Source organism: Protopterus annectens, chromosome 6.part0, assembly GCF_019279795.1.
Source record: "Protopterus annectens isolate FY-2018-M chromosome 6.part0, PAN1.0, whole genome shotgun sequence".
NCBI lineage: Eukaryota > Metazoa > Chordata > Ceratodontiformes > Protopteridae > Protopterus > Protopterus annectens.
The window spans coordinates 1579590811-1579618789 of record NC_056737.1 but is presented as its reverse complement, the minus strand read 5'-3'; the positions used below and the strand labels follow the sequence as shown (position 1 = coordinate 1579618789).

The window sequence follows — 27979 nt, the reverse complement described above, 5'->3', positions numbered from 1 at the left end:
GGAACATTAACAAACGTCTGCAAATAAAAATGTTAGCTGTTAGTTTAAAATTGCACAAACTAAGCCTCATTCCACTGAACTGAGCCAGCTGAAAAATAACTTGACGAATGGGAACAGAGCAATTAATAACTGCTGTTCCTCAGTTTCCAGATTCGGAGTTTTGATACTGTCAGTTTTGATTCTGTTGTCTCCAAATGTTGTCTAGGTGGAGTTTGCATGTTGTCTGTGTGGATGTCTTCCCACACAGAAGTTTCTAAGGTTTAATGTCCACACCTAGCTGTTTAATATGACTTATGCTTTAATATGATTTTTCTTGCCTACATCCTTCTTTGTCTCAGTGGAATTTATCAGATTCAAAATATGAAATGAATTCTTTTCTGTCAAGCTCAGACAGTTGGGGCTAACATTCAGAAGACTGTGATGAAATACACAACCTTCTATCTAATCTGACGGTACTACCTATGTTCTGCACAGGATCACAGGTTTCATGAGTGCAGCAGAGAGAAGAGAGAGAAGTCAATGCATTCCTACACAAAGATTTTTAAAGGAAGATATCAGGCTTGTGACTTGTGATTTTGAATGACTGAATGACCTGCAATAAAGTATTTGTTGTAACTTGTGCTGGAAATGCAAAGAGTGTTTGATGATGATTTGTCTGATGAACAAAACCTTGAACACTATATCACTGAAGGCCACTTTTCAGCAATTGTTGAGTTATTCGCTTTTTTCTACCATTGCACAAACATTTCCCCATTTTTCTGAAAAAAAATGTCCCCGGGGAGGGGGGTATATATAACACTTCAGGTTTCTTCTTGAAAGCATAAATATGCCTTGTAGGACCAATTCGGTCAACAAAAGTAAGCAAATGTATTTATCTTTTAGAGGTTTATATATCACAATTTCCTCATATAATTAACAGTCTGTGAGTAATGTTATGGGTGGTCACTTTATTTATGCATCAAAATTAGGTGGTGGAGTGACTTCCAGTATGTTATCGGTTCTCTTTAGTGAGCTATTATTGCTTCAGTTGTCAAGCTAATGAAATGCTGTCCTTCAAAAAAACCTTGATTGCCGTAATCCCATGTTGTTATTTTTTACTTCCCAGATACTTTTCAAGACTATTCTTGCACGAAGTAAATAATTAATTTCTCATGACATCAAGAGGACTGTTAGTTATGTCACTCATCCATCTGAACTTATTATCAAAATAATCAGTTCTTTCATATTATTTAACACATCTCTTTCAAACCTTCTCTTGAAAAACACATCTGAGTAAAAAACAAAATTCACTTACTTTGCTCTGTCTTGGTTACTGTAGCTCTTTCGGATGACACAATTCTCATAAAGTATGATGGAGAATCAAAGAGCCTATTACAGTTCTTGCTATTATTTTCTTAATCTTTAAGTTTCTTGAGATGATTAGTAGAGCTGATCATCAACTCCAGAACATGTACATAGTTCTATGTGTGTATAGTTCATGTCAGTTCTCAAAAAATATACTTAAAGTCATATTACTTGACTGTACAATGCTGAAATGTTAAAATGCTGAAATTAAAATACCTACTCCCTTACATGAGTAGAGATATGGACTTGCCTCTCCACCCCATACAGGACTCATATTGTTTGTTCACTGGCTGTGTACTGGAAGATACAGTTGGGCTTGACCTCCTTCAAAGAAACAGCAGTTTTCTTTTGTGTGGTCAGACAATGTCTCTCAGAGAATGTGAGTTAAGGTGTCAATATTTTTTTCTATAATTTGTAGTTGATGTTTTTACTGTTGATTTACTGAAGTTTAGATTAGCAGCAGTAGATCCGTGTGCACGCGTGTGTGTATGTGTGTTTGTGTGTGTGTGTCTGTGTGTGTGTGTGTGTGTGTGTGTGTGTGTGTGTGTGTGTGCGTGTGTGAGAGATTGTATATATAATATAAAAAATATATATATAATATGCAAAATATGGGTGGCCTAATGGTTAAGGTGTTTGTCTTGCAAACACAAGGTGCAGGGTTTGAGTCTCACAAGGGATAATTAACTAGGCTTGCAAGGGCAGTTAGCTTAGTACTAATCTATGAACCTATATATATGGGTCTACTTCTGTTCAATGAAAACACATTTTATCAAAGCGCAGAAGTGCAAACCCATTTCAGAGAAAATGCACTGAACCAAAATTGCACTTTCGTGAAGTACACTTTTGCGAACACCGGTTCACCGAACTGGACATAAAGAAACAAAAAATAAAAAAAATACTGCACCACTGAAGCACGGTACAGTGGGGATAAGGAAATATACTCGATGTCCTTCAAGAATGCAACTGCAGTCATAACATATGGGTTGTCCTGCCTCAGGCAGCCCTCGGTCGGCCGGATTCCAAAGTCTGGGTTTGACGTCGGCTGATGTCGCATTTCTCTCCGACGTCAGAGCGGCTGGAGTACATAAGCATCAGCCGATGCCATTTTCTTCAGTCTTTCTTGCCGCGCGGTGCCCAAAGCAGAAGCAGTTCGCAAGTGCCAGTCGGTCAGCTCCTGTATTCTTCGATTCCGAAGTCATCAAAAAAGCTAAGTACCCCGTTGGGGACCTTTTCTTGCCTCAGCCGATGTCAGAAATTACTGAAAAAGTTAACAATTGTCTTTCTTGTGGTAAACAAATACCTCATAAGGATTTCCACTCTTACTGTCTACCTTGCCTTGGCCCAGACCACGACGTCTCGGCCTGTGTAGCCTGTGCTTGCTTCAACAAGCGCGCTCTCAGGCGCCGGGCAGAGTTCGCTGAAGATTTTTTCGGCGAAAAATTTGCCTATACAATGCCGTCGGAGCTTCCAACATCGCAAACTCCCAAGAAACGAAAAGACTGGGACCGACATCCTCGGCCCGCGTCTACCACCGACTCCACGCCAAAACCTACCATGAGTGCTTCGGTTCCTCCTGAGACGGCTATTCCACCGCTCCGAAACGAAGACACCGCATTACCGACGACTCCGATTCCGGATATCACTCCGATGCCAGTTATTGATTTTCCTCCGGATACCAAAACCGAGGAAATGCCTGAGACCATTGCTGTAGATAAGGTCACTCCTGCACGTGGAGCTGCCAGGCCTCCTATGGCCATGTCTATTAAGGCCTACACTAGGGCTAAGGCAGCCAGCAAGACCAATCATCTTTCTGCTAAAGCCTTGCCTCAGCCTACTCCAGAGACACAAATTATGACTATTGCTGCTGACTTAATTTCTATGATTAGAGGTTCACAGGCCCATCCTGAGAGAGGATCCCAGCCTCCTTCTGATAAAAGGCCCCGGGTTGAACCCTCTGACCCTATTCCTTCAGATGAAGATTCTGAGGACTCTGTCCACTCTGATGGCCAGGAAGAGCTCTTCCAGACCTATGAGGACTCGGATGCAGAGGATTCCATCCCTCGGCCTCCCTCCTGAGGATATTTCTTTTGGGGAAGTTCTGCATACCATGAGGGAACATTTCAAGTGGCAAGGCCAGGAATATTCTGATTCCAGAAAGCGCCTTGAACTTTCCTTAAAAAGCCCCAGCACAGGCCCTTAGCTATTCCTCCTGTGCTTGATGTTTTGGATGATTTATATTCTGACTCTAGTGTTACCCCTGACTCTCTTCCTCCTGCTCCAGCCAAGCCAGACAGGTATTACAGGGTCCCAGAAACACATTCCCATTTATTCAGGGCCCATACTGCTGATTTGGAAACTATTTCTCAGGGACCTAAAGGTGTTTCAGCTTCCACCTCTAAAAATCCTTTGCCCTCCAACAGGGAAGCTAGGTCATTAGAGATGGGGCAAAAAGGTTTACACATCCACTACCTTATCTATGAGAGCTTTGAATTGCCTTTTTCATATGTTACAATATCAGGATTTCCTGTTAGAAGATTTACAGAAAACATTGGCCTCTCCTGATCCTTTAGACAGGAAGTCTTTGCAGGAAGCTGTACATAACTCTCAGCAAGTAAGCAATCACTTCCTGCAGTGTGGATATGATGCACTGGAAGCTTCATGTAGGGCAGCTATGACAGGGGCAGTCATTCGTAGACATGCATGGTTAAAAGATCAGCCTCTACCAGATCATGTAAAGGCAAAACTTCTGGATGCACCTTTGGAAAAGAACAAGCTTTTTGGTGCTAATGCTAAGGATGTGTTAAAGTCCATCGAGGAAAAAGCAAAATCAGTTCAGACGGTGAAAGATTTCCTCCAGGTTCAACCCCCCAGATTCAGTAGGAATTGGCCTTCAGAAAACTGGTCCTTTCCTAATCCTGAAAAATTTCAAAGGGGTAAAAACAGACGTGGCCGAGGAAGAGGACAATACAGAGGTCCTTACAGGGGACGACAATGGCAGCCAGCAAACCAAAGAAGTGACACAGGGGTTTCACCTGCCCCACAGCCACAATCTCAATGACTTTCCTCTACTTCCGCCTACCAGGGAACAAATAGAAGCTCCCTTGGGCGGGAAATTTTCTCTGTTTGCAGACAATTGGCACAGACTGACAAAGGACAAATGGATTTTGGACATTATAGACCGAGATTACAGGTTCCATTTTCATACCTTACCAAGAAAACAAGGCATGCCAAACCTACCACAAAACCAGAGGGCAGAGGCTATCAAGCAAATCTCTCTGCTGACTTGGATGAAAGCAATAGAAAGAGTTCCACAACAAGAACAAGGCCAGGGGTTTTACTCAAGACTGTTCCTTGTTCCAAGAAAAGAATCTCAATGGAGACTAATACTGGATTTGTCCACATTAAACACCTTTCTCATAGTACCAAAGTTCAAAATGCTGACTCTACAGCAACTCCTTCCCATGCTGGGCAAGGGGTCTTGGCTGATTACTCTGGACCTCAAGGAGGCATACCTGCATGTCCCTATCAGACACAGCTGCAGAAGATACCTCAGATTTCTTGCAGGGCCAGAGCATTATCAATTCTCAGCATTGCCATTTGGCTTATCTACTGCGCCCAGAGTATTCACAAAATGCCTGGCTTCAGTAATTGCTCATTGCAGGCTCCAGGGATCCAAATTTACCCGTACCTGGACGACTGCCTCATACAAGCGGACGACAAATTGATGTTGACAAAAAACTTGGACTATGTCATACAATTACTTCAAGCTCTGGGATACACAGTCAACTTCTAAAAGTCAAGACTTCAGCCATCCCAGCAAATAATCTTCTTAGGAGCCAAATTAGACACAGCCTCTCAAATGGCTTACCTAACAGAAGACAAGCAAGAGAAGTTAACTCATTATTTCAAAGGTTTGGCAAAACTTACCCAGATGACTGCAAGGAGATTCCTACAGGCCCTGGGTTACATGGCATCCTGCATTCTCCTGGTTCCATTAGCAAGACTACACATGAGAAAGCTTCAATGGTACCTAAAAAGCCTATGGTCTCAACACAGCAACAACTTAGAGACAACCATACCGCTCATTCCATGCCTACAAAAGGAATTCCTATAGTGGGCCTCAGTAAGCCAGGCAAACACAGGTATGTCATTCAAAACACCACAGATAACACAGACCATGACCACAGATGCCTCAGACCTTGGATGGGGGGGCGCACATGGAAGGCAGGTGTATACAAGGACAATGGTCTCCAAAGGAAACACATCTGCACATAAACCAAAAGGAAATGCTGGCAGTAATGCATGCCATCGAGGCCTTTCAACACCAACTTCAGCAAGGCCATTTACTGATACGGACAGACAACACCACTGTGATGTGGTATATAAACAAGCAAGGGGGCACCCATTCTTACCCCCTTTGCAGACTGACAATGCATCTTTGGGAAAAATCACTGAGCCTAAACATTCAGTTACAATCCCAGTTTGTTCCAGGCAAAGACAATGTGCTGGCGGACAGCCTAAGCAGGAATTTCACAGATCCACACGAGTGAAGGTTACATCAGAAGATCTTCACACAGCTCACTTCGACATGGGGCAGGCCAGAAGTAGACCTATTTGCCTCTCACCTCAACCATCATCTACAAAAATTCTGCTCAAGGACATACCATCCACAAGCTTGGAAAATAGATTCTCTCTCATTCAACTGGAACTTCCTAAAAATCTATGCATTCCCACCTCTGCCACTGATGACCTCAGTATTACTAAAGATCAAAGCAGAGACCCAAGGGGATCCTAATAGCTCCGGACTGGCCAAGACAACACTGGTATCCACTACTACGGAGCATATGTCACACCAAGAAGTGGGCTCTTCCCCAATGGCCTCTACTTTTGACTCAACACAACTTCAAAACAGTGCATCCAAACCTTCAGACACTGCAGCTAACAGCCTGGGAGATCCCATGAATAACCTCAACCTATCTCTCTCCAAGGAAGTTCAGCGGATACTAACAGAGGCTCGCAGACCATCCACCAGAAAGGTTTACTTAGCAAAATGGAAGAGATTCAGCATTTGGAATACCAGCAAGGGACATGATGCATCATTATTGAACATCCCACTCATCCTGGAATATTTGGCAGATATGCTAAAGAATGGTCTCTCATATTCTTCCATAAAGATACATGCATCAGCTATTTCAGCTAGATATAACACTGATCCGCCTGTCTTTTCACATCCTTTGCTAAGGCAATTCCTCAGGGAATCAAGAACATTAAGCCACCAAGAAAGGCTCCAGTGCCAGCCTGGGACCTCAATTTTGTCCTAGAAAAACTGACTCTACCTCCATTTGAGCCAGCAGCTTCAGTTGACTTGCAATTTCTCTCATGGAAGACAGCTTTCCTGTTGGCAATTACCTCAGCAAGAAGGGTTTCGGAACTACAGGCCCTAATGGCAATACCACCATTCATAATTTTCCACAGAGACAGGGTTTCATTAAGGACCAACCCTACTTTTATGCCAAAGGTGGTATCTAGAGTTTCTTTAAATCAAGCTATTCATCTGCCTGCTTTCTTCCCCAATCCTGAGAATAAGGGGAAAGACTGTTACATACCTTGGACATTCACAGACAACTTCGATACTACCTGGACAGAACCAAGACCAGTAGAAAGTCTGACCAACTTTTTGTAGCTTACGCCCCTGCAGTCCAAGGAAAAGCAATTTCAAAACAGACTATTTCAAAATGGATTGGACATTGCATCAGATTCTGTTATTCCTTTCATGGAAAGACTGTTCCAGCCAATGTCAGACCACATTCCACCAGAGCTACAGCCACCTCTACAGCATTCTTAAGAGGGGTGCCTACTAAGGACATTCTAGAAGCTGCTACATGGAGCTCCATACATACATTCTCCAAACACTACAATCTCCCTCTATACTCCAAATCCAGAGCAGGCTTTGCTTCGGCAGTCCTGCAGGGTTTGATTGCCACACCATCTTTTTCCTAGAGCATTCCTCCTCCCCCAGCTAAGCTATGGTATTCTACCCATATGTTATGACTGCAGTTGCATTCTTGAAGGACATAGTACAGTTTTGTACCTACCATAAATGTAGATATCCGATAGATATGCAACTGCAGTCGGATTTTCCCTCCCTCCATACCCCTCTATGCCTAGGGTCCACTCCTATCCCTGTTTATCTTAGCTGGGGATATCTGTTATGGTGTATCTGTTTATTGCTCATTTATTTGTCTGGAATCCTGTTTTTGTCTTCCAATTTGATTTCAGCCTTCCTTGGAGGGCACCTGGCATCTGGGGCAAGAAACACTGAAGAAAATGGCGTCGGCTGATGCTTATGTACTCCAGCCACTCTGACGTCGGAGAGAAATGCGACATCAGCCGACGTCGGACCCAGACTTTGGAATCCGGCCGACCGACGGCTGCCTGAGGCAGGACAACCCATATGTTATGACTGCAGTTGCATATCTATCGGACATCTACATTTATGGTAGGTACAAAACTGTACTTTTCCCCACTGTAAGATCTCAGAGTTAGTATATATTAGTGGGGATATGTGGGGTGCAGGAGGGCTTGCTCCCCTACAAAAAGTGTGTTTGCAGTGTTTTTTTTTTTTTTTATATCCAGTGTTTACGAAAGTACATTTTCATTGAAATGGATTAGTACTTCTGCTCTTCGAAAAAAATGTGTTTTCTTTGAACAGAAGTATATATATATATATATATATATATATATATATATATATAGATATATATATATAGAGAGAGAGAGAGAGCGAGCGAGAGATGTTTACTTAAGTGACTTCTCAGGTCTGTGACATCAATAGGACTTGTTGGCGGGACAGATTTGTGTCCCAAAGTCTCCCCCATCTGTGAAATAGACTCCCTCACCACATCAAGCAGAGTACCTCATTACCCCTTTTTAAGTGCAACCTGGATAACTGGATGGGAAATAGAAACTACATCCCTGGGATTCTGCCTGTGTCCCTGCTGGACAGGGTTATCAGGTGCTGATTTGTCTAAACATGAACTAAACTCTTGGTTAGGCTTATAAGGGCCTCAGGGTCAATAGCCTAGTAACTTCCTATGATCCTATGATCCTGCACTATATGTAAGTGGACAGAACCAATTCCAGGTCAACAGAATGAAGATTGTTAGCAGCTCCCATATTACATTAAAGATAGATTGTTTGCATACAATTAATTAATTAGGCACAAACCTGCTAAAGATTATAAATCAAGGAACAGGGAAGCCTATGCTTGAATACATTCATCATGTTTTATGAGTCTCATTAGAGTATATGAACTGCTGTCTACTTTCCCAGCTACATTTTTGTTTGTAAGGAATGACTCTGATCTCTTTGGCACCATTTGTTCATGGTAGTCTTTTTTATGGTGTATTGTGGGAATGGGATGGAATCCTGTTACACTCGGTTGAATCAGTCTAATAAAATTCAGGTTACATTTCACTGAGAAATCAAGTGCCTGTGTACAACTGCTCAAGAAATCAACTTGATGAAAAAATTAAATGTAAATGTTTTTGCAATGGTGGTAAACCACTCTGCACCCCACCATGTAGCATACCCTCCCAAACATACATATACTAATTCCATGGCTACACAAATATAAAGATGGAGAAATTTCTCAAAAGAAAGAAATGACTGCTAGTATATTTTTAGAAAATGCACCAACAGTGATTTCCTATGACTGACACTGATCTGGAAGTTAAGTTTTGTCGAGCTGCACAGGACAGGTTCATTCCTCAGTGTGTTTTTAATAAACAAATGGTAGAGAGGCCTAAAAAAATTCAGCTGCTTTCAGAAAACAAAAAAAATACTGCCATGCTCTACTACACTGAATCATTGTGATGGGAAAGTCTGTAAGCTCTGGGTTGCCATAACTGTCACAGGGTCACTATACAAACAAGTGAATGGATGCACAGAGGCTGTCATACCTACTAAAAATAAATCCAAACATAAACCAAACTCTAAAAATAAATCCCATTGGTGGAATCCTCATCTAAACAGGGTATATAACAAAAGAAGAAAACTCATGTCCAAAATCAGGAAAAGCAACTCCCTTAAAGACAAACGTTCCCTTATACAACTAAACAGGAAACCAATTGATCTAATTAAGTCTATCAATGCCAGCTATGAGGTCAGGATATCCTTTCTGGCTAAGGACAATCAGAAGGCCTTCTTCAGCTACATCTGGAACCTTAGAGGTAACACACAACAGTGTCCTGAACTGGTGGTGAATGGTACCACCTAGACTGATTGGGGTGACATAGCAAATCCACTGGCTGATAAATACAGCTCAAACATCAACCCCCAAACTCCACCAGGTGAGCTCCCTTCAGCATACCTCACTCAGCTATCAGGAGGGACCAGGTGCTGGCAACATTTGCTGAAACCAAGAACACCCCCTTCATGGGTCCATGGGTCCTGACAACATCCATGGTTACCACCTGAACAGTCTCAAACATGATCTATTAGGACAACTTGAGGCAGTCTTCAACTATAGTCTTGAAACAGGCTACGTTACAAGTGAATGGAAGACCACAACAGTCATTCCCCTCCACAAGGGTGGTCCATTAACCATCCCAAGGAACTACAGACCCATCAGTCTAACAAGCCTAATATCAAAGTCATGGAGCAAATCTCATGGAAATGATAAACAAGGACATTGGCAACCTACAGACACTGACCCATTCTATTTTGGTTTGTTAAGAGAAGGTCACATCTACTTAAACTGGTAGGCTTCTTTGAGAGGGTCACCAAGGCAAAGGGTAAAACATTGCATACTGCATATCTTGATCTAGCTAAGGCATTTGATACAATAACCCACTCAGGCATAGAAAACCCTTACCTAATTCATTGTATTGTTGGCTTGCTCACAGACAGGACCTAAAAAGTCAGGATTGGTGAGACCACCTCTACCAACAGACTGATCACCAATAGAGAACCAATACAGAAACTCAGAGCTCTGTGCTGGGCCTGCTCCTGTTTGGCATTTAGCTCTCAGAAGTCAAGTCTAATGTTCAAGGCCTCTGGCTCACCAAATTTGCAGATGACTGTAAATTGAGAGCTATTATAGATTCCCCAAGACACAAACATCTTGCAAGTGAGTTCAACACAGACAAATAACTGGTGCCAAAGTCATGGCCTACAACTCAGTGCCAAAAATGCATTATAATACCCTTTGGAAAACTGTCAACCCCAGTTAATTACTCCATTTATAAAATGCCCCAAAGAGTCAACCCAGTACTAATGGATCTGGGAACATACATCAAGAGCATTCTGGCCTTTTACCAACAGTTAGCTAAGATAATAAGAAAATCATTCTGTGTCACCCAACTTATGGGAATGGCATCGAGGTCCAAGGAAGTTACAGTACCACTGTACTCGGCCCTTATCAGATCTATCATTAAATACAATGCATCCTTTGGCATGTATCTAACCAGACACTTACAACAGTTGGAGGGCCCACAAAGGCTTCTCACCAGGAGAATTCAGAGCATGGATACCTTTTCCTACACTGATTGTCTAAAAGCTCTATCCCTGTTTTCAGTCTCCTACAGGCTGCTAAGAGGTGATCTGTGTTTGGTTTATAGGGCTTCCTCAGACTCAGCCCTGATGGATCTGTTGCACATGTACAAAACAAACAGCACCAGAAATTTTAGATCCAGGTATTTGAACTTCACTTGTGACATAAACAGAACATGCTGGAGATACAGATATGTGTCCCAAAGGATCCCAAAACTATATAGTAGGCTACCCATTCATGTAAAACAAAGCTCATCCCTCTGGACAATTGGATGGTAAATCATAAATGTACCTCCAATCTGGCCCACATGTTCCTTATGCCTTATGGACAGAAGCTGTCAATAAGAAAAGCATTATCCTAACTAACAATCCCCCATGCAAATCTTTAGTTAAAACATGATACTTGAGACCTAAATGGGCTTGTAAGGGCTCTTGTGGTCATTCACCTATCAATAACCCATGAATCTATGAAATGGAAGCTTATTTATTTCTTTAGCATGTAATAACTTGGAACTGATATATATTACTTTTCACAGGTTTTCGGGTTACAGGAGGCTTGTCCCTTGCTAAAATTTTAGAACTTTTTGGCTTGGTTAAAGCTAGACCACTTTGCACAGTTTTGTACACATTTTATTAGAAATGATTTGGTGTAGCAGAATGCAGTGGTGTGTGTGTGTGTGTGTGTGTGTGTGTGTGTGTGTGTGTGTGTGTGTGTGTGTGTGTATATATATATATATATATATATATATATATATATCTATATCTATATCTTATATATATATATATATATATATATATATATATATATATATATATATATATATATATATATGGGTCTACTTGAAAACACCGACATGCCAAAACACCGACAATGAGATAACCGACACCACAAAACCGACAGTTCAAAAGCACGAAACATCACATGCCCGGCAAACCACAATCCCGACAATCAACAAAACAAAACAAATACCTTTTCCGAAAAACACACACACAACACAAGCACACCAAAAACCTTACACACCTACACTAAACCTTACATACACAGCTATATATGCATTAACCTTAACCCAAACCCTAACCCTAAGGTCCGTCACTATCGCACACTCACCTAACCCACGCCCTAACCCTAACTCACTTAACCCGCCCCCTAACCCTAAAGTCTGTCACTATCGCACACTTACCTTACCCGCACCCTAACCCTAACTCACTTAACCTGCCCCTAACTCTAAAGTCTGTCACTATCGCACACTTACCTTAACATGTCAGTGTTCTCAGCATCGGGCTTTTCAACTGCCGGTCATCTCAGTTGTCGATCTTCCGGTCTCAGAGTTCTCGTCGTCTGTGTTTTGGTGTGTCAGGGTTTTCAAGTAGACCCATATATATATATATATATATATATATATATATATATATATATATATATATATACTTAATTAAACCGACTCAGAACTATGAAGAAGCCTTAATAAATGTATATAAAAACTTCAGATGAAAAATAAAAAGTGAAAAATAACCACAAAGGAATAAAGAAATAAAGAAACAATGAACGTAGCCCACAGTGATTCCTTAAGCTTTCGTCCCTTTATTCAGTATCGGAACATCTTCAGAATGGATCAAATGTCAAGTGGCAATGTATATATTAAACACACCAAGCTCATGAATATTGACATATAAACAAGTAAACCAGTAGTAATAAACAATACTCTGTATACTTATGCATATGCATAAGGTAATGCATTAATGACAAAGCCATAACCAACATGCTAATAATCATACCTGTGAGTGTATGTGAGTAACTGTATTACACTAAAAGTATGCAAATATATATAAATATAAAATAAACCATATGTATAATGCCAACAAACACATAAAACCTAATCTTGATCTCAAAAAGTATGTATGGTTATTAGAACCACTTAAGGGCACATCTTAAATTAAGAGATTCATTCAGTCCAGGAAAAAATTCTGCCTTTAAACGTAACTGCCATTTTAATTCCTGGAGTTGCAATTTACAATCACCATCTCAAAAAAAACCCATCAATCTGTTCAAGTACCATAAATTTAAAATTCCTGAAGCCGTTACATAAAACACTGTGTTTACTGATAGCATTTACCAGGTCTTTGTTCCTAATGGCACCACAGTGCTCTTTTATTCTGTCACTTAAATCACTTAATTTCCGGACAGTTTTACCTATATAAAAATTAGAACATGTAGAACAGACTGCGCAATATGCTACCATGACAGTATTGCAATCAACTTTTTTTATCAAATGAGACTTTAATATTACAATGTGGAAATGTGTAAGCGTTACCTTTGAGACTATATTTGCAACATACACATTTCCCACATTCTTGCATACCTTTAGATGAATTGTCATGCAACGCATGACACACATATATATATTCTGTCTTAGTCCTGCATCATCCTTTGGCATCTGCTAAAATATATTCTTCAGAAGAACTGACAATGACTATGTGGGCTTGAGAAGCGATTAGGGGTTATCAGGTTGTGTTATTTTCTCATTTGTTATATTGATGATACCCTGCGGCCACTCATTGTATGGTCTTTCTTAAACTAAAAGAATAAAGTAGAAAGCATGTGAAACTGTGAAGTTATGCACCTATTTCAGACTGTGTAGTTTTCTAGAAACCTGTTTAATGCAAGACACTGTGCAGGGAGTAAGTTATCTAAAAGTCTGTGCAAGGTTAGCTAAAAGATCCATTCTTCCCCAGCTTCTTAATCCTTTTCCTGCAGCTTGTTTGGTGGGCCACATGTTTCATTTGTTTCCTTGCATTAATCTATTATGTACAGTCAAGGTATGAATTTAATTTTTCTTTCTTTCTTTCTCTAGTGTTAAGTATGTTGGATGTCATCCTCGAACAAAGTACATATTTAGTTTTTGCATATTGATAACAATAACTCAAAAACAATAAAAATGACAAAAGTATTATTTTTTATTGCAGAGGGGTGTGAACTTGTACGGATACCCCTTTACTCAGTTACAGTAACTCTACAGTTAAACAGCAGTGGTGAAAAAAACACTGCAGCCCACCACCAGAACGCACAATATAAGTCAATGTAGTTTGCCGAACCACAGTGAAAAAAAATCAAACTAAAGCTGTTCACTCAAACTACACTCCTCAGAATGTAGGACAATTATATTCACCATATTGCTGTTGCTGCAATTGTTATCAGTGTCATTGTTATTACTACTATTGTTATCCTCAGCTTCAAGCTAGCAAGAGTTTTATTCAAACTATTATTTTCAGAGTTGTGGTTTTACAGTCCCCACACTGTGTTCTTATATTTGGTGCTGCCTATTTTGAAACATGACCTGGGGTGGAACAGTGTAGTAAAGGTGATTCCTGATTAGGAGACGTGTTGAGATTAACACTGGTAACTTGATATGGAGCAACTGAATGGGTTTTGAAGATTAGTAAAGCAAATAAAGAGAGAGATGGAATCTGGAGGATTTAGTGGAGAAATACCAAAAATGAAGTGCACCATACCACAGTGGTGGGCTCATTAAAAACTTAGGAACACTGACTGCATATAGGGGAAAAAGAAAGAAAAATGTTTAGGCCAAACTGGCAATTGAAGCCAGAAACTGCGAGAAAAGAAAAGAAATGAAGAGATGTAACTGAAATGTTTGGAAAAGTAAACAGGCACAATGTAAGTAGTGGTAACTGTACAGGTTTAGAGTTTTCAGAAAGAACAGCTGCACCTATTTAAAAAAAAAACTAATTATCATTACACAATAGATGTCTTGTATTTGCTGGAGTGTGGGCTAATAAAGGCAATGTTATATATCAATTTAGGCTTGTCGCAGGAGGCTTTAAACAGGCAATGGTAGAAAGGCAAATCAGCAAACAGCAATTTTGCTACAATATTTTTTTTTTTACTTACATTAGTGTTCTAACATGGCCCCAGTATTCTTAATAATCACCAATATGACAACTTAAAGCGGGAACCAAAAAACAAGCCAAAAATGGTTTTAGTCAAAAGGAAACACTTTTATTATCAAACAGGTAGGACTTTCATCTTTTTACTTTTAAGACTTCATCAGACTGAATAACTCAAAGACAAAGCTCATTAAATAACCTAACACATATATTGCACGACTTATCTAATCTAATCATTTTAATGATTTAAAACCCTAGATTTCAATACAAATTTAAAATTTAATTGCATCAATTTTAGGTGCATTATATGCATTTAATAAAATCGGCCAGCTTTCATTGCATAATTCTTCTTTTTCTATTATTCTGAAAACTTTGTAATACCTGCCATTGCTCTTTACTTAAATTATAACACTTCTTTTTTTCACAGGGGTTTCTTAAAACTTCTTTTCCATTTCAATTGAGTTTTTGAAAGCTTCTTTAAAGGGTTGTAAGTTAGGACTAAAAACAGTTGGCTAAAAAAATATCTGGAAAGTTTTTAAAGGGTTCCTGTTGTTTTAAGAAGTATAGGTGGAGGTCCATGTTTTGTTAATAAAAGAAGTAATGATTTAAAAAAATATGTGTAATAAAGACGAAAATAAAATTTTTAATAATATAATGAAGAAAGGATTGTGTATACTGTAGAGTATAGCATATGGAGCTTCCATTTTTGTAGTTCCACTGATGGGAGTTATACTAGCCCAGGGTATTTTGCTTGTAAATCAGAAAATGCGGTTTACTATGCACAGTGTTGTGGATGTGAAAGTTTTTATATTGGGGAAATTACTAGGATGATAAAGAATACAATTTATGAACATATATACGCAATGAAAGTTGGAGATGACAGTAATGCTTTATTTAAGCATAAAAACAATGTAATTGATGGAAAAATGTTTTATTCTTTGTAACAGTATTAATTTGCACTAAATTAGATTGTGTGTGTAATGGGTACAGCATTAGAGTTAAAAGAATTAAGGTGGCAGATTTTATTAAATGCATGTAATTCACCAGGAATTATTGATGTATTTAATTTTAAATGTATACTGAAATCATTTATTTATTTATAGTTCAAGTAAAAGTTAAAAAAAAGTGGTTAATATCACTGATGATCAGTTTTGTTGTTAACTTAAAAAGTGATGCAAGCAATGCAAAAAATCTAAGCAAGAAGCAAAACCCAAGAAAGGAATGTACAACTGGATGGAAAGGGCTACCAATCACAAATGAAGGAAGTGACTTAAGACAGGAGCAAGAAATGTTAGAGAAAATGGGGATGCAGTCAGGGCTGGCCTTTGGTCAGTTAGTGCCCTAGGCAAAAGGGCTCCACAGTGCCCCCCCCACACCACACAGTCTCCCCATCCTGGTCTACCTACACCATACAGATTACTTTTTTCTTCATTTTTTCTCACAGTCTGTCTTACTCTTCAGCTTTTCCTGTATTCACTCAACACAGTTTAAAGAAACAATTTCTTTACTACAAAAACTAAACAAATAAATACTGGAAAAGCACCCCTGTTAAAGCAGCACCCTAGGTGGCTGCCTAGTTGGCCTATGCCTAAGGCCCGCTATGGATGCAGTAAGTGGCATCACTGAGAGAAGACACATACATATTATTTCTCAACACAGACAGTTGAGAGATCCCATCTGAAGTATTCTTTGCAGTTCTGGATCCTTAATCTTTCTAATGACATTGACAGAAGAAAGACAATTAAGTTGCATGCCTGTACAGAAATCATGTATAAAAAGTTATGAAACTGCAAGAATATAAGCTGTATAAATCTGGAAAAAGAAGGTGAGAAGGGGTCATTATAGAAACCATTAGCCACTTCAATGGCATCCATAGAGTCCAAGTGACTTCTGAGAAGCATAAGAACAAACAGATACAATCTAATGATGAAAGAGGGATGTTTGTGGGGAGACACAAAGAAGTACCATTTTACAGAAAGAGAAGTGGCTTATTGGAACTGCCTTCCTTCAGTGGCTCACTTTAAAAAATAGTAACAGCACTCATGAATGCAATTCTTATGAGGTGGTGGTTAAATGGGATCGGTAGGTTATCCTGTATATAATTAGTGGACAAGCTAAGTGGGACAATCAGCCTTTACCTCTCAACTAGGCTTTATCTCTATGGAAATATGAGTAAAGTTACTCAGAAGTTAGAATAATTCAGCCTAGCCCTCTGTACTTATTTTTTCTACAGCTTGTTTAGCCATCTCATCAGGACTGAGATGAAACAGTCACAAATGTTATTTTATATAGCGCAGTACTGTATATGGTTTAAAATGTTGAACAAAATATCTCGTTCTTCACACAAGAGATGTCTTACTTGATTTTATTATTAAAAGACACATAGAAAAAAATATGCAATGGTTTGCTTTCACTGAGCTGATGAAAAAACAGTGGAGGAGCAAACTGCTGTGTACTCTATGTGTGAATTCAATACATAACTTAATAACTAACTATAATAAATAAAGCACTAGAAAGCGCTATCTTTTCTAACTAAAAAATGCAATTAGCAAACTTAGTGCTATGGTCAAGCTGCAAACAGAACAAAATTACTGTTATAAATATATTATACTGTTTAAACTGCTAACTCTTATCACACTGCAATGTTTCTCATCTATAAAACATGGGCATGACAGTGTTGAGGAGGGTCTTCTACGCGTATAATGAAAAGCAAAAAAGTTAATTTCCACAACAAGATGCCTATCAACAATGAAATATACATTCAAAGTTTTACACTGTAGTGAAGTCTTACAGATAAAAATACCATACTTAACCTGTGCACTACATTGTATGAATAATGTTTTAAGCAGTGAGTATTTAGACAACATCCATAAGAATTTATAACAAAATAATAAAATTAAAAATTCATCTTCCACCTACCTCTAAATTTGGAAACAGGTTTGCCAGTTCAGTGAATAAAGGGAGCAATACAAAACGAATAAAAGCAGTTTGGGATGAGGGTTTTTTCACCTTGTCCCTGTCCATGAATGGAGACACTGGTAGGCCTTCCAGTTTTTCCATATCACTCTATGATGCAAAGAAACACCATTCATAACTTCATGTAATGGTACTATGCATGCCATCCCATGTTACTGATATACTCTGACTTCATCATTTCAAGACAATACAGGTATTACAAAATCACAGAGCAGGAAATATATTACATCTTATTTTACTGAATGCAGAGTTAAGCTGGACAGACAGTTAGGAAATGTAACTGATCCCCCCCAAAAAAATGAAACTGGTTTCCAAAATAATTAAGATTCTTTTTGTTTTGGGTTTTAATTATTTTACCTGGGTTTGCTGAAATATTAAACTGCATGCAGTTAAAATTAAAATAACCTCCATCCATCCATCCATTTATCCATCCATTCTCAACCCTTTTTCCCATTTTGCACATGGGTCATGTCAACAGTGACAATCATCTCGAGCCAAGTTTTACACCGCCGGTTGGCTAGCCCTACCATGGTAGTTCATCTGTACCACACACTTGCACATGCACTCGCACCTATGGCCAGTTTGGAGTGTCCAGTCCTCCTACTGCATGTCTTTGGAGTGTGGGAGGAAACAGCAGCACCAAGAGGAAACCCATGTGACCGCAGGGAGGACATGCAGATTACACACAAAAGGCACCCCAGCCGGGAATCGAGCCAGAGAACCTCTTCTTGTGAGGTGACACTGAATTTTAGACAATTTAGTGACACAGTGATACTGAAAATATAAATGGATATTGCTACTAAAGTGGTAGTTCCATACAAGTGTAACAGTAAGACTTGAGAAAATGCTAAATATATTTTTATCTTAATGGACTATTTTTTTAATTGAATCTTGGTTGACCAGGTAGACATAGTTGACCCACGAGACCTGTTAGCAGCTGTGATTCAGAGACATATGAAAGAAATTACATATCATCACAAAAAATATCATAAATAATAACCATACAAACCATCTATAAGCATTATATTTAAACATAAGTACTCATACCTTTGGATTCAGAAACATTGTGGCCATACTTTTGGTCATCCCTCCCCTGTTTACTGTCCATGCACAATGAACCCCAATGCTTATTAACAATGTATGCATCCAGCTAAGTGTGTGTGAATAGCAGCTCATTAAATATTCTGACTGCAGTAACAGAACATCTGTGTGGGGAAATGGTGTGGCTGCAGGGACCTCTGAGTAGCAGTAAGGCTAGTCTGTTGAGTACGAGCCCGAAAGGAGCATGGCATTTTCTCACTTGCATAATTATCAGCCTCACAAGGTCATGCGGTATTTGTGCTGATCAAAGTTATGACCTAGTGATACATACATGCAAGGAAATAACTTGTGGAAGATACTATATGAATTAAGATGAAGCTAGGAGGGTGGCATAAGTACTAGGGTCACACTAACAAACATTACACAGACACGACTGTTAACGGAGTTGGTAACACAATCAGGGATGTGGAAGACAATACAGAAGGGGGGATTAGACACAGATATAAAAGTCAACTAACTGAAGATGAAAAATGTAAAACAACAGATAATGGGTGGAGCAGAGAAAAGAACCTATATATCAACTAAATGTAACAATGTAACAATGACGTGCCTACATGAATGCATGGGTCTATATTATATAATAGAACTGTGATAAGTCCGAATACCAAAATATCGAACTTCAAACAACGAAACATAATTAGTCCGAAAACTCAAAACTTCAAAAAACGGAACTTCAAAAAGCAACAGTTGTCCAGCTTTACACCCATACTATAATGTAACAACACACAAACACTTCACACTATTACTAATGTGGGGGGCTGTGCCCCCCACACCCCCCCCTACATAAATATACTAACTCCGAGGTTGCACCACAGTGGAGACTTCATGCATATGCATGCTTCCAAAATGACGCTAAACATCAGCGAGTACAGATGGGCCAACTATAACTATTCAGAGTTCCGATCTTCGAAGTTTTGAGTTTTCAAACTCATTACACGTTGGAGTTTTCAGTTCGATATTGTGGTATTCGGACTTCTCACAGTTTCACTTTATGATATAAACCCGAATCCATGAGGGCACATAAATTCAGAACCTTCCCCACTTATATCATGGAAAAGTCTTTACTTTTTCTCCTCAGTATTTGTGCGGAGGTTGGCATTGCACTCCAATGCCGACTGACAGTGAATGATATGCAACTTCCTATAGCAAAAGCTGAAGATTTTAATTTCAGCTGCAGTAGTCCAGTTACTTTTACACAAATGTGCTTAAATTCACTACACTATAGGAATACAGAGTAAAGGTAGACTAAAGGCACTAATGTGAAACAGTTTCTCAAACAGTTCTTAGGTTGCTGGATGTAATGAACTAGAAGTTCCTATGTGTTGTGTTGAGATAATTCTCTTGTATGCAGACTGATGTTTTTGCATACTGTCATGGGTTCAATTACATCTGTAGGTCAAATTATTAGCAGCAGTGTGACAGAAGACTTTATAAGGAACACACAGTGATTTGAAGACACACACTTGCAGAATGAAAGAGTAAAAGACAGAACAGCATGCAAACTTCAGGGGACTTGAGCCCACAACCTTCCTCACTTGTCCTGGGCAAAGTACTTAATTTATAGCTGAGCTACAGCAGCAGTGAAACACACACAGCAGTAATGATGTCAAACACTTGCAGAAAGAAAGAAAACAGAGAAAAAGCATGCAACCATAAAGTGAATTGAACCCACAACTTTCACTATTTCATTTACATTGAGTAAAACACTTCACTTACAGGGTGAGCTACAGCAGCAGTATATCGAAGCATTTCAGGGAATCACACAACAGCTGGGTGACACACACTTACAGAATAAATGTATAAGACAGTCAACGACTCCATATAACACCACCTTTAGAGTTCTAATCTATATGTATAGTCAGTATTGTAATACTTTCCAAGGGGATCTCCTCAAATCATGACAGCTGCAGCCTGTATTGTATGTACCAATTACTATGCAATAATGCCCAGCTCATGTGCAAGGCTGGTGCTGGCCACATCCAAAATATGAAGTGCATGATAGTGGTTGTACTTAGTGGATGAATGTATGGAAGATGGCAGACTAGCTTTTTGCTGTATGATAGGCAGTGCCAGTGAAAATAGGGTAAATATTTTTTTGTGGGGCAGGTGCCCATTTTTTATGCATAAAGAGAAGGTAAGTTGGGGAAGGAAGTGAGTAAAGAAAGAAGAGGAAGGTAAGAGCGTTGGGGTCAGGTAGGTAGCAGTGGAAGGCAGGCACAACTGACAGGGTGTGTGGTATGTGTTAGGGTAGGGTAGGTAGCAGTGGAAGACAGACAAAACTGACAGGGTGTGTGGTATGCATTGGGGTAGGGTAGGTAGCAGTGGAAGACAGACACAATTGACAGGGTGGAAGACAGACACAATTGACAGGGTGTGTGGTATGTGTTAGGGTAGAGTAGGCAACAGTTGAAGACAGACACAACTGACAGGGTGTTTGGTATGTGTTAGGGTAGGGTAGGTAGCAGTGGAAGACAGACACAATTGACAGGGTGTGTGGTATATGTTAGGGTAGGGTAGATAGCAGTGGAAGACAGACACAACTGACAGTATGTGTGGTATGCATTAGGGTAGGTAGCAGTGGAAGACAGACACAACTGACAGGGTGTGTGATATGCATTAGGATAGGGTATGTAGCAGGGGAAGACAGACACAACTGACAGGGTGTGTGGTATTACAATGAGGGAGAGGGAATGCAATGCTGAAGGAGGCATTAGACAAGCAGAGGTAAGACTTTGAGGGGAGGATTGAACAACCAACAAGGGTGGGCAAAGACACAAAGTGGAGGGGTACACCAAGATGGGGGAATAGGATGGGATGTCCATAGCTGCAGTCTCTGTCATAATTGACCCAGTGTGAGATTATTCACCAACCTGGGTGCTGTCACCATTGGGCCCTTTCTCAGATGGTGGAGACAGTGCTGGACAGGGATACAACTCAATGAGCCGCCAGAGAAGGTTCTCCATCTGGCTGATTTGGATATCTAACCTCCTGTCAGTAATCTTCCCTATAACATCTTTCAGCTGCCAATAGGAGACAGAGGTGTCAACCCCACAGGTGCTGCAGTGGTGTAGGTAAGGCAGGAGGTGTGGTGGTGACTGTGGCAGGCTGCATGCTTCTGGGGGTGGTGATTATAGCAGTGCTACAAACGCCGCCTGTGGGGCTCCGACAGGTCTTGTCAGAGGGATGGGTATAGGTCATGATGCTGGTCATATAATATTAAAATTAAATGAAGGGGAACCAAATAATAAAATAAATGTATATAATACAAAGGACAGCTTCAAAGAGGATGCGGGGATAGAAATCCAAATAAAATAAAAACATAAAACTGATATTTACTTACTCTATGATTAAATTACACCTAATATACAAGAGAAAACCAGACTCCCCCACACACACCTGTGTTAACATTATGGCTACAATACAGAGGTGAGGGGGGCACTGAACCTAATACAATCAACACCGTACTTGAAAAGGAAAGATTAACATTATGAGTATTGAGCAAAGTGATGGGGCCTGTAGTGTAAGATGCAGTAGTAATGATGTCTACATTAAGAGCATTGGGCAAAGTGAGGGGGCCTGTAGTGTAAGATGCGGTAGTAATGATGTCTACATTATGAGCATTGGGCAAAGTGAGGGGGCCTGTAGTGTAAGATGCTGTAGTAATGATGTCTACATTATGAGCATTGGGCAAAGTGAGGGGGCCTGTAGCGTAAGATGCAGTAGTAATGATATCTACATTATGAGCATTGGGCAAAGTGAGGGGGCCTGTAGCGTAAGATGCAGTAGTAATGATGTCTACATTATGAGCATTGGGCAAAGTGAGGGGGCCTGTAGCGTAAGATGCAGTAGTAATGATGTCTACATTTTGAGCATTGGGCAAAGTGAGGGGGCCTGTAGTGTAAGATGCAGTAGTAATGATGTCTACTTTATGAGCATTGGGCAAAGTGAGGGGGCCTGTAGTGTAAGATGCAGTAGTAATGATGTCTACATTATGAGCATTAGGCAAAGTGAGGGGGCCTGTAGTGTAAGATGCAGTAGTAATGATGTCTACATTATGAGCATTGGGCAAAGTGAGGGGGCCTGTAGTGTAAGATGCAGTAGTAATGATGTCTACATTATGAGCATTGGGCAAAGTGAGGGGGCCTGTAGTGTAAGATGCAGTAGTAATGATGTCTACATTATGAGCATTGGGCAAAGTGAGGGGGCCTGTAGTGTAAGATGCAGTAGTAATGATGTCTACATTATGAGCATTGGGCAAAGTGAGGGGGCCTGTAGTGTAAGATGCAGTAGTAATGATGTCTACATTATGAGCGTTGGGCAAAGTGAGGGGGCCTGTAGTGTAAGATGCAGTAGCAATGATGTCTACATTATGAGCGTTGGGTAAAGTGAGGGGGCCTGTAGTGTAAGATGCAGTAGTAATGATGTCTACATTATGAGCATTGGGCAAAGTGAGGGGGCCTGTAGTGTAAGATGCAGTAGTAATGATGTCTACATTATGAGCATTGGGCAAAGTGAGGGGGCCTGTAGTGTACGATGCAGTAGTAATGATGTCTACATTATGAGAATTGGGCAAAGTGAGGGGGTATGTAGTGTAGGATGCAGTAGTAATGATGTCTACATTATGAGCATTGGGCAAAGTGAGGGGGCCTGTAGTGTAAGATGCAGTAGTAATGATGTCTACAGTATGAGCAGTGGGCAAAGTGAAGGGGCCTGTAGTGTAAGATGCAGTAGTAATGATGTCTACATTATGAGCATTGGGCAAAGTGAGGGGGCCTGTAGTGTAAGATGCAGTAGTAATGATGTCTACATTATGAGCATTGGGCAAAGTGAGGGGGCCTGTAGTGTAAGATGCCGTAGTAATGATGTCTACATTATGAGCATTGCGCAAAGTGAGGGGGCCTGTAGTGTACGATGCAGTAGTAATGATGTCTACATTATGAGCATTGGGCAAAGTGAGGGGGCATGTCGTGTAGGATGCAGTAGTAATGATGTCTACATTATGAGCATTGGGCAAAGTGAGGGGGCCTGTAGTGTAAGATGCAGTAGTAATGATGTCTACAGTATGAGCAGTGGGCAAAGTGAGGGGGCCTGTAGTGTAAGATGCAGTAGTAATGATGTCTACATTATGAGCATTGGGCAAAGTGAGGGGGCCTGTAGTGTAAGATGCAGTAGTAATGATGTCTACATTATGAGCATTGGGCAAAGTGAGGGGGCCTGTAGTGTAAGATGCAGTAGTAATGATGTCTACATTATGAGCATTGGGCAAAGTGAGGGGGCCTGTAGTGTAAGATGCAGTAGTAATGATGTCTACAGTATGAGCATCGGGCAAAGTGAGGGGGCCTGTATGTAAGATGCAGTAGTAATGATGTCTACATTATGAGCATTGGGCAAAGTGAGGGGGCCTGTAGTGTAAGATGCAGTAGTAATGATGTCTATATTATGAGCATTGGGCAAGGTGAGGGGGCCTGTAGTGTAAGATGCAGTAGTAATGATGTCTACATTATGAGCATTGGGCAAAGTGAGGGGGCCTCTAGTGTAAGATGCAGTAGTAACGATGTCTACATTATGAGCATTGGGCAAAGTGAGGGGGCCTGTAGTGTAAGATGCAGTAGTAATGATGTCTACATTATGAGCATTGGGCAAAGTGAGGGGGCTTGTAGTGTAAGATGCAGTAGTAACGATGTCTACATTATGAGCATTGGGCAAAGAGAGGGGGCCTGTAGTGTAAGATGCAGTAGTAATGATGTCTACATTATGAGCATTGGGCAAAGTGAGGGGACCTGTAGTGTAAGATGCAGTAGTAATGATGTCTACATTATGAGCATTGGGCAAAGTGAGGGGGCCTGTAGTGTAAGATGCAGTAGTAATGATGTCTACATTATGAGCATTGGGCAAAGTGAGGGGGCCTGTAGTGTACGATGCAGTAGTAATGATGTCTACATTATGAGAATTGGGCAAAGTGAGGGGGTATGTAGTGTAGGATGCAGTAGTAATGATGTCTACATTATGAGCATTGGGCAAAGTGAGGGGGCCTGTAGTGTAAGATGCAGTAGTAATGATGTCTACAGTATGAGCAGTGGGCAAAGTGAAGGGGCCTGTAGTGTAAGATGCAGTAGTAATGATGTCTACATTATGAGCATTGGGCAAAGTGAGGGGGCCTGTAGTGTAAGATGCAGTAGTAATGATGTCTACATTATGAGCATTGGGCAAAGTGAGGGGGCCTGTAGTGTAAGATGCCGTAGTAATGATGTCTACATTATGAGCATTGCGCAAAGTGAGGGGGCCTGTAGTGTATGATGCAGTAGTAATGATGTCTACATTATGAGCATTGGGCAAAGTGAGGGGGCATGTAGTGTAGGATGCAGTAGTAATGATGTCTACATTATGAGCATTGGGCAAAGTGAGGGGGCCTGTAGTGTAAGATGCAGTAGTAATGATGTCTACAGTATGAGCAGTGGGCAAAGTGAGGGGGCCTGTAGTGTAAGATGCAGTAGTAATGATGTCTACATTATGAGCATTGGGCAAAGTGAGGGGGCCTGTAGTGTAAGATGCAGTAGTAATGATGTCTACATTATGAGCATTGGGCAAAGTGAGGGGGCCTGTAGTGTAAGATGCAGTAGTAATGATGTCTACATTATGAGCATTGGGCAAAGTGAGGGGGCCTGTAGTGTAAGATGCAGTAGTAATGATGTCTACAGTATGAGCATCAGGCAAAGTGAAGGGGCCTGTATGTAAGATGCAGTAGTAATGATGTCTACATTATGAGCATTGGGCAAAGTGAGGGGGCCTGTAGTGTAAGATGCAGTAGTAATGATGTCTATATTATGAGCATTGGGCAAGGTGAGGGGGCCTGTAGTGTAAGATGCAGTAGTAATGATGTCTACATTATGAGCACTGGGCAAAGTGAGGGGGCCTCTAGTGTAAGATGCAGTAGTAACGATGTCTACATTATGAGCATTGGGCAAAGTGAGGGGGCCTGTAGTGTAAGATGCAGTAGTAATGATGTCTACATTATGAGCATTGGGCAAAGTGAGGGGGCTTGTAGTGTAAGATGCAGTAGTAATGATGTCTACATTATGAGCATTGGGCAAAGTGAGGGGGCCTGTAGTGTAAGATGCAGTAGTAATGATGTCTACATTATGAGCATTGGGCAAAGTGAGGGGACCTGTAGTGTAAGATGCAGTAGTAATGATGTCTACATTATGAGCATTGGGCAAAGTGAGGGGGCCTGTAGTGTAAGATGCAGTAGTAGTGATGTCTAAGACAAAAGTACACATGCAAAGAAAAAATGCTGCTCAGATATACCTTTCACTCACAGATTATAAGCAAAGAAAACAAGTATATTGACAAAGACTGTCCATGACACAAATGTCCACCCACTCAAAATGCTGATCATATACATTTCTCATATTGAATGCTTTAGGTAGTATCAGGAGACAGAAACCTCAACTGAAACATTATAATAACAACACAAACTGGGGAAGGGGTTAAACCACAGACAGCCTCACAATGTGGATCCCTATCCTTAACATCCTGACCTGCATGTCCGAGTATATGGCAGGATGCATGCATAAACACACTAATAACATTTAACAGCCATACTGCTACCTTTCCCTTATGACAGTTATCACAGAAGTGGCAGTGATTTATGAAAGGTATACGTTTTGAAAACGAATCTCTCACTGCTATTAACATTACAAGGTGTACATTCTGAAGCAAGTGTACTCACCCCAGCTCTCTGTTAGGCACTCCAATCTCCTCCTGTGCAGATGCCCATTAACTTAAATATTTTCAAGGGCTATGGAGAGAAATAGAGCTTTCTGTAATATCTATGGATGGCACACAGTGGCAGGTTATATGTGTACATGAGATAAGTTCTACTTACAGTACATAGGTGGTGATCCCTGTTTAACTTCATCCTCTTATCAACATAAGAGGTCAGAATTGTGGCATATAATGTCACTGTAATGGTGATGGTACTCTTCCTCAAGAGTGGGATGCCAGTGTCATAGATGACAGTCTGGACAAAACTATTCCAGGCTTCAGTCTTATACGGAGGGTCTTATAGCCCTTCTGCAGTAGCCTCTGACTACAATCCTGATGGAGGAAGTACAGAAAGATTTTTGACTTCTCTGTATAGCATGTTACCCTCTCCTTCTCCAGCCATGATGTCTCACCTTGAAAAATGAAAGAAAGTTGGTGCCCAAAGCAGGTTTTGTATGTCCCATCTACTCGGCACTGTCAGGCACCTCATTTTCATATCGGAGGGCAGGATAGGTCAGTATAGGTGCTGCACTATTATGGTTCACAATAGCACTTTAAGGATAGAAACAAGGTATTCCTGTATCTTTTTGTATATTATTAAGAAATCAGGCATGACAGGAACTCCATTTGCAGATGGTAAGATTTGGAATTAAGGATCCCGCTGGAGTCATGGCCTGGGCCGCACATGAGCAGTGCTGCCCACAGTGCTCCAGACATGAGGAGACTTGAGTGCAATGTTTAGCAGCTGTGCTCTGTGTAAATTGAGTGACTCAGAAACAGTAATGAGCTGAGCCCTAATTAGCATATTCATTGCATAAAGCCAGATGAATAATTATAATGCAACCATGTTGGCAGGCAAAGAGCTTATCGCACTACAGAAGAAACCATGCAGCAGCCAAGTTTAGAAGATCAGAAAGTTGAATAACTAAAGATTTGATCAAGCAAACCTACAGCTTAACATTTGCAAAGTGTTACTTTTTTTAGAATGTCTATCTTTTAGAGTATGGCGTTTTTTTACTGCTATTGAACTTGAGGACAAAACAATAGATAGGTTTGTCAGTATGTGTGTTGTAAGTGTGTATTGAGAAAGGGATTACAATGGTAAAGCACTTGTTGTGTTGAAGGGGTTGTTAAGCATAATGTGAAACACATCCATCAGCACATACTCACAGCACAGTTTAGATAATTTTGTTTGGTATCTGATACTGTTTTCAATAAATAATTGTTCTTGTTGCATACATTACACATATGTCAGTTGCAAAACTATTTCTAACCCTCAAAAAAGCAATATCACCTTGGTCACTTGCAGTGGTATGGGTAATACTTTGTATGGTACATT

General features: G+C 40.4%; 1 protein-coding gene across 1 annotated transcript in view; it reads right to left on the bottom strand.

Annotated features, from left to right (window-relative positions):
* LOC122804009 (high affinity cGMP-specific 3',5'-cyclic phosphodiesterase 9A-like) overlaps positions 1–27979 on the bottom strand; it is a 708135-nt gene that overhangs the window by 36933 nt on the left and 643223 nt on the right. The window contains exon 13 of the mRNA XM_044073690.1: positions 17719–17865. Within this exon, the coding sequence (XP_043929625.1) occupies positions 17719–17865 (147 nt within the window). The remainder of the gene's footprint in view (positions 1–17718; positions 17866–27979) is intronic.